This window comes from Wasmannia auropunctata, unplaced genomic scaffold (assembly GCF_000956235.1).
Source record: "Wasmannia auropunctata unplaced genomic scaffold, wasmannia.A_1.0 LD336106.1, whole genome shotgun sequence".
Classification (NCBI taxonomy): Eukaryota; Metazoa; Arthropoda; class Insecta; order Hymenoptera; family Formicidae; genus Wasmannia; species Wasmannia auropunctata.
Window position 1 is genome coordinate 4,976,980 of NW_012026784.1, and position 9,319 is coordinate 4,986,298.

At 38.9% G+C, this 9,319-nt stretch overlaps 2 protein-coding genes across 9 annotated transcripts in view; both read right to left on the reverse strand.

Annotated features, from left to right (window-relative positions):
• The window catches only part of LOC105453502, a 2,864-nt gene extending 1,754 nt beyond the window's left edge, over positions 1–1,110 (reverse strand). Inside the window, exons 1-2 of one of the 5 annotated variants that reach the window (XM_011695533.1) lie at positions 772–1,110; positions 31–603 (exon numbers count right to left, since the gene is read on the reverse strand). In XM_011695533.1, the coding sequence (XP_011693835.1) occupies positions 31–242 (212 nt within the window). In that variant the 5' untranslated portion in view covers positions 243–603; positions 772–1,110. Of the gene's footprint in view, positions 1–30 lie in introns of all 5 variants that reach the window. The other 4 variants (XM_011695526.1, XM_011695550.1, XM_011695542.1 and 1 more) reach the window with 4 other exon arrangements.
• Positions 1,111–1,419: 309 nt separating this feature from the next.
• Positions 1,420–8,419, reverse strand: LOC105453529 (ubiquitin-protein ligase E3A). Of its 4 annotated transcripts, none has more exons than XM_011695589.1 (12): positions 8,378–8,419; positions 6,539–6,674; positions 6,254–6,434; positions 5,575–5,940; positions 5,164–5,474; positions 4,855–5,052; positions 4,451–4,750; positions 4,171–4,371; positions 3,521–3,798; positions 3,230–3,446; positions 2,911–3,146; positions 1,420–2,827 (listed from the first exon to the last, which is right to left on the reverse strand). In XM_011695589.1, exons 2-12 carry the CDS (start codon positions 6,644–6,646, stop codon positions 2,707–2,709), a joined length of 2,517 nt encoding a protein of 838 aa, XP_011693891.1. In that variant the 5' UTR covers positions 6,647–6,674; positions 8,378–8,419; the 3' UTR covers positions 1,420–2,706. The 4 variants fall into 4 exon arrangements, with proteins under 4 accessions (XP_011693891.1, XP_011693898.1, XP_011693882.1 ...); XM_011695596.1 differs by lacking the exon at positions 8,378–8,419 and adding an exon at positions 7,537–7,776; XM_011695580.1 differs by lacking the exon at positions 8,378–8,419 and adding an exon at positions 7,307–7,500.
• Positions 8,420–9,319: the final 900 nt, after the last annotated feature.

Here is a 9,319-nt window from a genome sequence, read left to right on the forward strand (position 1 = left end):
AGAGATGTGTATAAGAGACAGCCTCTATACCTTGGTTTTCTTACTGCTGACAACACAATGTCGGGAAATGATGCAATCTCGATTACTCCAAGTTTCCTCTTCAATATTCCTCCGTTTATTCGTATGAAATCGAAAGACACCGCGTCGCTGTTTTGTGCTGTATTATTTTTTTTACACGAATATTGAAAATATTCTTTGACTGTTGAAATCGAAGAGTAGAGGCCTGACGGTAAGTAGAACATCTGAAGAATCTCAACTGATCTCTGTCCAGGTCCCAGGGGAATCCTGTACGTTCTGGATGATTCGATGTTGTTCACATTATATAGATAAGTAACGTGTACTGGCAAAACGAATGGTGAACGAAAGTCAAATGAAGAGCGAATTTGTCCTTCGGATTCGTACTCTCGGATCCAAAAGTAAATAAACTAACTCCGCAATTTGTATTAAATACGTAAATCAATGGAGAGGCGCGGTATACAACTTAACAGCTGAAATTTATGATAATCATTATTTAAGAATTATAGGCGCTCCACAAAGGATTTCCACTTCCGGTTAAAAGATTTTTAGGTCGACTGCATCGACATTTGTGCATCGTACCTAAAACTAAAATACTAAATGTATCGGAAAATTATCGGAAGAACTTATTTTGATAAGAAATAACAAGACAAAGTTCCGATTTAAAGTACACGTAATCAATGTCGTTCGAGCTCCAATTTTATGGCGAAATTGTTCAGAAAATTATTTATAATAAATTTTACACTCCTTACTTACATTCGAATGGACGTGACTCCGACGAACAGGTAGATCAATTTACTCTGATTGGTTGGAAATCGGAAGTATCGGAACGTACTGAGTGATCCATATAAATAGACCCAAAGGTCCATCTTCGATAAAATGAGCGTCTTCTAATATTCGACTTTGAATCATGCGATTATTCGTATGTTTGCAATTGAAGGAAGTAAGAGGGTTTAAATAAAATTTTTAATTTTCAGAATTTTGAGTAAACCCTTACCCTAATATTTAACTTACAATTTTTCGAAACACTCAAAAAATTGTGAGTTATCAAAAGACGAAAGTTTTCTCAACTCTATTCTTATTATATATATCTTTTGAAAATATTAATAATTATTATTATTGATGATATATTAAATATATATATATAATTTAAAAAATTTTTATTTTAAGATATAATTAAAAATTTAAAAAATAATAAAGAAGGTGATTGACCAATTGACCATTTCTACCGACGTATATACATACATTAACTTCAATTTCGGTTTAACTTATTTTTTCTCTAAGAATTGTAAGAATTAAAAAAAGATAAAAAAATAAATTAAATCGAAATTGAAGTTAATCTACATTAGTAGAAATAGATTAATGTTCAATTTTCTGTAAAGCTAATGAGTATAAAAGTATCTATTATTTTTTTTCTGAGAGCTTTATTGTCACGTGAATAACAATAAAACGACTGACAATGGCAGCCGTTAAAGAGCTGCCTATTATAAACGTTTATACAAATTGAATTTCTATTCGTAACTACTTGATCATCATCGTGACGCGAGACATATGATGAGAAAAATGTTAGAAATTGAAAGAAAAGTACATACAAAAGCGCCACTATCCCACGCCTTACTTTACAAAAAAGGTCTGCTCGGAGTGACATTAGCTCAGTGTGTTTCGTGTAAGGGTTGTTTTCGGCTTTGCAGCATCAGATGCGTTTAGGAAGCTAAACGGTGTATCTAAACAAAGTGACAAGTTTATACAACAAAAGCCTCTCTCTTATCTTTTTAATTGTAATTTGTATATTAAATTAAAATCCAGGTAAATCAATAAAAGAAAAACGAACATTTTTTTTATATACCAATACCAATTATACTCACTACTGGTCAACTAATTAAATGTACAGTTACATAATTACATAAATCACATTATTACAAATACGTTCAATTAAGTATTTTACAATTAAAATTCTATTCTTTGATTAAAATTTCGTCTATATTGTAAATATGTAAACTGAATAAGAAGTGATAACTTAACTGCTAATAAATCTCTTCGATAGAAAAATTTTAAATCATTATCATTTAATTGACTTTGTTTGATAATAAAGAAATGATTCATAAATAAAATAATATCTCAAAGTAAAACAAAGTAAATAATCACATAATGATTGCAACCATTGAATTTCCGAAACGCATCCTGTTTATGTCGACTATATGTTTCGCTAAAGTTACATATTTTATTTCTATAATGCAGTTCCGTTCGGTCGGTTTTTACCTGCAGTCGTGCGTTTCGAAATGTCTCTTGCACTTCTTCCCTCAATCGTTTCGGAATGGCCAACGAAATCGGTCTTCGTTATCTATATTTTTGTTTTTAGTAGAAAAAGTACACAGTATGGTACAAGCGACTCTTGCAGCGGTGCAAGTTTCAAAGCATTTTTTTTTCAAGAACATCTGTGTTTTTTTTTGTACAAAGGATTCGATCTTTGATTCGTTGGAATTTTTAGAACGTTAGGAGCTTTTTGATAATTCATATTGTATAAGCAACGTTTCCATGTTTTAAGCGCACTGGCACGGTTTTGGATTATTACGATAAATACTTCCGAATAATATAGCTACGAATAAAATGACAAAAGTAAATTGAGTCTTATCGTGTACTTCGAATATCATTCGAAAGACGGTGGAAGAAAGAGGAGCCGATGGGGCATGCTCATAACATGCCGAAACCCTTCGAATAATTGATTGCTTTCAGTAAGCGATCTTGCAATTTCTCTATTGTACTGTAATCCGGCAACAATAACACATTGAAGCATGTGTGCGCTATTGGCAATCTGAAAATATAACGGGTCAATAAAATGAGTATCTAGGAAATATAATATCGGCGTAATGTAAAACATTAATGTAAACACGTTACCTGTCAGAATCAGGGCCGTGTCTGGCGATGACCATCTTGAGTCTCGAGAGACCGCCGACAGGTACACGATCGCTACCTGTGGTGAATTGAAGAAGCCTCCGTTGACTCTCCGGTGGTAGGGAGTGCGCTACGCGCCAAAAGTTACGCACCGCTTCGCTGTCCACCGTGTAGCCGCCCTCGTACTCCGTGGCCGCTTCCAACTCGGCGAAATCGAATATTTTGCTTCCGCAAACCAGCTACGCGTACGTCAAACAACTTCGTTAGAACAATCGTTCGTATAACGTAACTTATTCACGCCGTATTAAATTGAGATTGATACCTGCTCGATCTCTTCGGGTCTGAAGAGTAACGCGAGCGGACTCTCATCCGTAACCATTTGGAAGCCACGTCTGAAAGCGTTGAATTGTCTCTCCACGGATTTGTTAAGCAAGAAATCCGCATAGAGATCGGCAAACTCCTTCTTGTTTTCCTGCGTGACGTACAGCTCGTCACCGTTCTCCTTGAGCTCGTGGAACGATAAGGATCCGAACACGTCTCTGTAGAAACGATGAGCGATGAGAAAATGCAATAAGATTCTGTGCGCGCAATTCGCTGATTATCGAAGACACACCTGTAACCCACTCGGAAAGTTTGCATAAATGTCTCCGGCATGTCGTCTCCCGTGTACTCCATTAATTCTTTCATTGTTCGATACAGGGTTGGACTCCAGTCTTCCAAATCCGGAAAACCGCCTTTCCTGCCTAGTAATTTTCTATAGACCACCATTGGGAAGCGTACATCCAGAATTACATTGTTATAAATTGCTAAGCCAATAACAATTCCTATTAATGTGAATTGCGCGTCACTTTCAAACGATGTCGGATTGAACCATGTCATTTGCGTGTCTTCCTAAAATAACATAGGGACCATATTTTATAAAACTAAATTACAAACACACACGTGAAAAGGCTTTAAACACCAATGTTTATTTCTACCAATGTAGATTAATTTTAACCTCGGCTCAATTCACTGTTTAACTTTTTCTAATTATTAGAACTGGATATATTGGTAGAAATAAAGTTAAGACCCGGTTTCACAATTCACGGTTAACTCGATTTAACCGAAGTTCAACTCACTTTATCTTTTTCTAATCTAAGAATTGGAAAAAGTTAAACAGTAAGTTAAACTGAGTTTAAAATTATATAAATTTTATATTTGTGGAACCGGGCCTAAAACGAAGAAAGAGCTTATATAAGCTTACTTAGTCGTACAAATTCTCACCTGAGTGGTGAACATGCCAAAATCAGGATTAAATATCTCCTCAACGACTAACTGAAAGAATTCCTTAGATACACCGCCTTCGTCGACACCTTGCTCTCCCTCGAATTCGACAACCAATTGCTTTTTTAAATCAGACGGATTTTCCATCGCCACCATTTCCAATTCCACCAATGCGTCGTCTATCAAATGGTCTCTTCGCACCTGCGTTTAAATGAAAAATAAAATTTACACCGATTTGCCGAAGCTCAATCACTTCGTCGTCGTCTTCAAGTCGACAAACCTTTAATCTGAGATATGGATTGGTAGGTTGCCCGACGACGGTCTGCAAAAAGCTCATACGTCGCTCGCTATACATTCTGATACGATTATCGTAATACAAGCCCAGAGTTTTAGTGGCCGGCGTAAGAATGAAAGCGTAATTCATGAAGCTAAATTTCATTGGCTCTTCGCTCTTGTAATAAGCGAAATCCTTGTCCATCTCTATGGCATCGCTAAGTGGCTCATTGTAAAAATCGGTAAACGGTATGAAAGGTTTACGTGCATCCAACGCAGTAATTCCCAATTCCGTCGCTAGTGGATCCTGAAATGTGTATTGCTTTTATTTATATCAATCAAAAAATAACATTAAAAAATATTAAAAATAATATAAAAATAAAGTTAAGGCTAATTAGCAGAGACGATTACCTGAGGGATCTGGCCTGATCGTGAAGTGCTCTTGTCGCTACTAGCCGATTCACCTTCATCGTTCAAAGTTAGCTCAGGAGGGTCTAACTCACCGGCCAACATACTCGCGTAATACAGAATCTTCATAACTTTCGTAGGTGCGGTGATAGTGTCCGCATCTTGGACGCAAAAGTCACGTGTCCAAGGTCCGCCGATTACCTGTAATGTTAATAACCGAATGTTCTGTGATCAGAAAATAAATTAATACAAGTTACTTTGATATCTATGCAGGTGAAATAAGTGCTATCGACAAAGTCGAGAGGAACGCACCTTGACAGTTATGAGTTCTTGAAGCGCTTGCAGAAGACTTGGCAGCCGCGATTTGCAATGCTTGGCCCATACGCGCGCCAGCTTGGCCTGGGCCAATACCGGTACGCAGCTCAACGCTTTGCACAGCATGTGGAGTGCCAATTCCAGGTATTCGCTATTCCCGAGCATCGGAATTTCAAAAACAATGAGAAATACATTTAACAAACTATCCATGCTGTCCCAGCGTACCATACGAAATACTCTCAAGTCTAATTCTATATCGTCCGCCAAAGAGACTAGCGCATTGACCAGGGCTGACTCGAACACCTCACCTAATTAAGCAAAAAAAAAAAAGATTTATTTAATTTAGTTCGGCAAGGATATCGATATGTGAAGCAGTATTCAAAACAAAATCATATTTTTTTTTCACACCTGGCAGAGACCAAAGTGCTTCAAAAGCTCGACGGACCGATGGTAAATCAACACTAGTGTCGTCATTATTAGGAACTGTAGGTGATGGATCGCTACTATCCTCCTCCTTATCCTCCCCCTGTAGAGATCGTACCGCTTCTTTATTCAAATCAGCGGGCGGCCTTAACAGAGTGTCCGGTGCTCGTTCGAGAAGTGCCGTCAACGGAGAATTGCTCTTCTCAGTTTTTTGAAAACTGAGACTTAACGCCTTCCCAGAAGAGAACACCTCTCCCAAGGTACGAATTAATAAAGCGTATGAATCTTTTGCTTTACATTTTTCTATAATATCCAGAAGCTTAGCTTCTGTAAGATATGGCGCTTGTTTTCCTGAATGAAAAAACGAGAATGTGTTAAATTACAAAGAAACCACGCTCGTGTGTGAAATTAACAAACAGAAAATGTTTATATCAAGGTTAAGAAACGAGCAAATTAAGAATTTATTTTGGTAAAGAAATTTTTTAAATTTTACAACCAATTCTTTTTAATTTGCTCGTTTTTTGGCCTTGATATAAACATTTTCTATTTGAGAATGTGTTATTTGCTTCCACAAACGATTGGACATTTGCATTCTTGGCGTATTGTCTGATAATTAGATGTTTTGTTTCGAGAGAATGGAAGCTTTGCTAAATCAATCGAATACCTTCATCGGAGCTTGTAGAATTAACACTTTTTACAGGTAGACTCTTAGCTAATGACGTTTGTCCAGGCTCTATAGTAGTTCGAGCGACTTTACTGGGTTGTGTACCATCACACAGTCTTGCTTCTTGCGAGAACAATTGTATCGCTTGAGCGGCTGCTTGATTTGGCGTAAGATTAGTTACCTGAAGCACAAAATCGAATATAGAGAGAGAGAGAGTGCATGAATAAAATATATAATTTCTACTACAGTTCGCCATAGGCGAACGGCTGAATTCTAAAGTCATACCTTGCCACTGGAGGCACAATGCTGATTGTCACAATGGGGATTTCCGCATCCGTCCGTGAGTTGGTAAAAGTAACGTTCGATGAGCTTCTTTGCAGCTGCGCGCTTCATGTCGCTGCAAGGGCTCTCAGCTCCTACCCTACAAACGTGACAGTAAAATATGTGTAAATTAGATTCTCGATACTTTTCTACTGCAAGTGAATGTATTTCTACTCATAGTCTACATTTTTAAATTTTCACAAAACTGCCTAAATATTAGAGATGTTCAATGACACTCTTTTCAAGAAACTCTTATGCCTGTCTAGTGCTAAAAGTAAATCAGTCATTGAATTTTATAATAAGATTGCCTGAGACTAGTTCGAGTGAGGAAGAAAACGATTGAAGAACAAAGATCGCCCGAATATTTCACGAGATTCGTTCGACGCGAACGCAAAAACGACGGCGAAAAAGACTCGTGCCGAAACCATCCCGAGTATTATATATATTATCGTACGGCCTTCTCTAAAGACGAATCGATGTCGTTGCACCAAAACAAAGGCGCTAATAATAGACGGCCTCGCGGATTTTCGCGATCTCGCATGACAAATGTAAAGGTATATACTACGTTGCTGCAAACAAAATCTTTCGTTACGAACGAGGGTGATAATGAGCGAGAGGCGATGAGGGAGAATAGAGACGGAGAACGAGAGATCGCGTCGAGGAAGGCGAGAAGCCTCCGCGCGCACAATTTTTTTTTTCAATCGCGATCGTGTCGATTTTAATCGCGCGTACTTTATTGCATATTTCGACGAAATCGGGGATATTCAGAGAACCGCGAGCGTTCCGTCTCTCGATCTGCGACTTTCGGCGCGGTCCGCCGCTGTCAAACGCGCGCGACGACACGCGCTGACTCCGCGCGAGAGCGGAGAGCGGGCGCGTTTCTTTCTTTCTTTTTTTTTTCGCCCCCCTTTTCCCTCTGTTTCAGTGGGCGACGCTAAGGACGCAACCAACTCTCGTGACACCTGGAAACGTGATCTTCTCCAGGGTCCCCCTGACTCTTGGCGCTCATAGACCGTAAATCGTTGGAATTTTGCCTGTTTTGCTCGGCAACGGGAAGCTGAGCCGTGGCCACCGCGAGGCTCGTCGTCGTCGTCGCCGCCGCCGCACGGCCGCACTCCGCCGATCCAGATAATCGTCGCGCGCAGCGCGAATTATTATCGTCGTCGTCGTCGTCTACGCGAAACACGCCGGGCCACGTCGCGCTCTACTCGGCACTCGGCACCACCACCAGGTCGCGTAATTTCCGCGGAGCCGCGAACGTACTCGCTCGCTTCTACCGCCTTGTGTGAGTCCTTTAAACGTCGCGTGCAGTCGACGAGCGACCGAGTTCTCTTCACACAGACAAGGGACACTTTTCGATACGTCAGAGACACGGAGCGGAGGAACGGGGGGGGGGGTGAGCGGAGGCCGGGGAGAGAGAGAGAGAGAGAGAGAAGAAAGAAGTGGGGAGGGGGAGACAGAGACGGACGGGAGTTCAAAGGCGATAGAAAAACACAGGGAAGCGAAAATGGGAGAACCGAAGCACGCGGAACAGAGAGAGAGGGCAGATGGATGGAATTACAGGCGAGAAGAGGAGAGCGAGTGTGCGAAATCGAGAGAAAGAGATTCGAGAGATCCTCTCAGGTCTCAGGGAGGCTGGTTTAGAGGTTAGGGAAATGGACGGCTGTGCGAGTATCGCCCCGATTTAACGCGACGGAGACTCGACGCGCGACTCCGATCGGCTCGCGAGAACCAGAGAGAGAGTTCGCTCGTGGAAAAGAGCCACCGTTGACTCTTTTGCTTTCTATGCCCACTGACGTCTACCGTTTGCGATCAGCATCAACGCGGGGGCTGAGGGGGGGAGGACGAGTTATCGCGGTGGCGGCTGGTGCACGGGCCGCACGGCGACTCTCGATTAATCGCGCGGCAAATATCGACGGAGAACTCTCGATTTGCGATAGCGATTCAAATTTTGCGCAATGCATACGGCGCGCCATATGGGCGTATGCATTTTACGCAGGATGTAATCATAACGCATGTATCGCTCAAGTAGATTTTTTTAAAACTATATATATAATTTTAATACATATTTTATGTATTATTACATATTCGTATAATTGTTATATTATATATTGGTCGGATATTTCTGTAAGAGGCGCGACGATTAAGAGGGATCGTCATATTGAATTATGAAAGACGGGTCACTTTCTCTTTAAAATATACACGTGAAATAATTTTTTGTATACATTTGTTTTTATTTTTAATATGTCGAGATTTAAGAGTAAAATATTACACAACACACTTGTTGTGGAAACAAGAAGTTTCATTGGAATCTATGTTTCATTTTTTATGTTCGTATATAAAGTAAAAGATCTTTCAAATACAATCTTTTTTCATTTTTCACATTGAATCTTCTATTAATTATTAAATAGATTTTATGATTTTACTGCTATATCTGATTAAGATATCAAAGATTATTTATGAATATAAATATCATATTTATTGTAATTATAATTAAAAATATAGATTACAAGTTAAAATTATAAATATCATATTTATAAATACATTTTCTAAAGAATAAATTTATTTGGATTAATTCTTACAAAAAATAAAGAAATTTATTTTAATATCTTGTAGAAAGAAATAAAGTATTAATTATTTAATAACATTTTTAATTATTTTTAATAATTTTCTATTTTTCAAAGTCTATAATTATTGCGAACGTCATTAACGTTCATTGTTAAAATAATTGCAAATTAAAAAAAA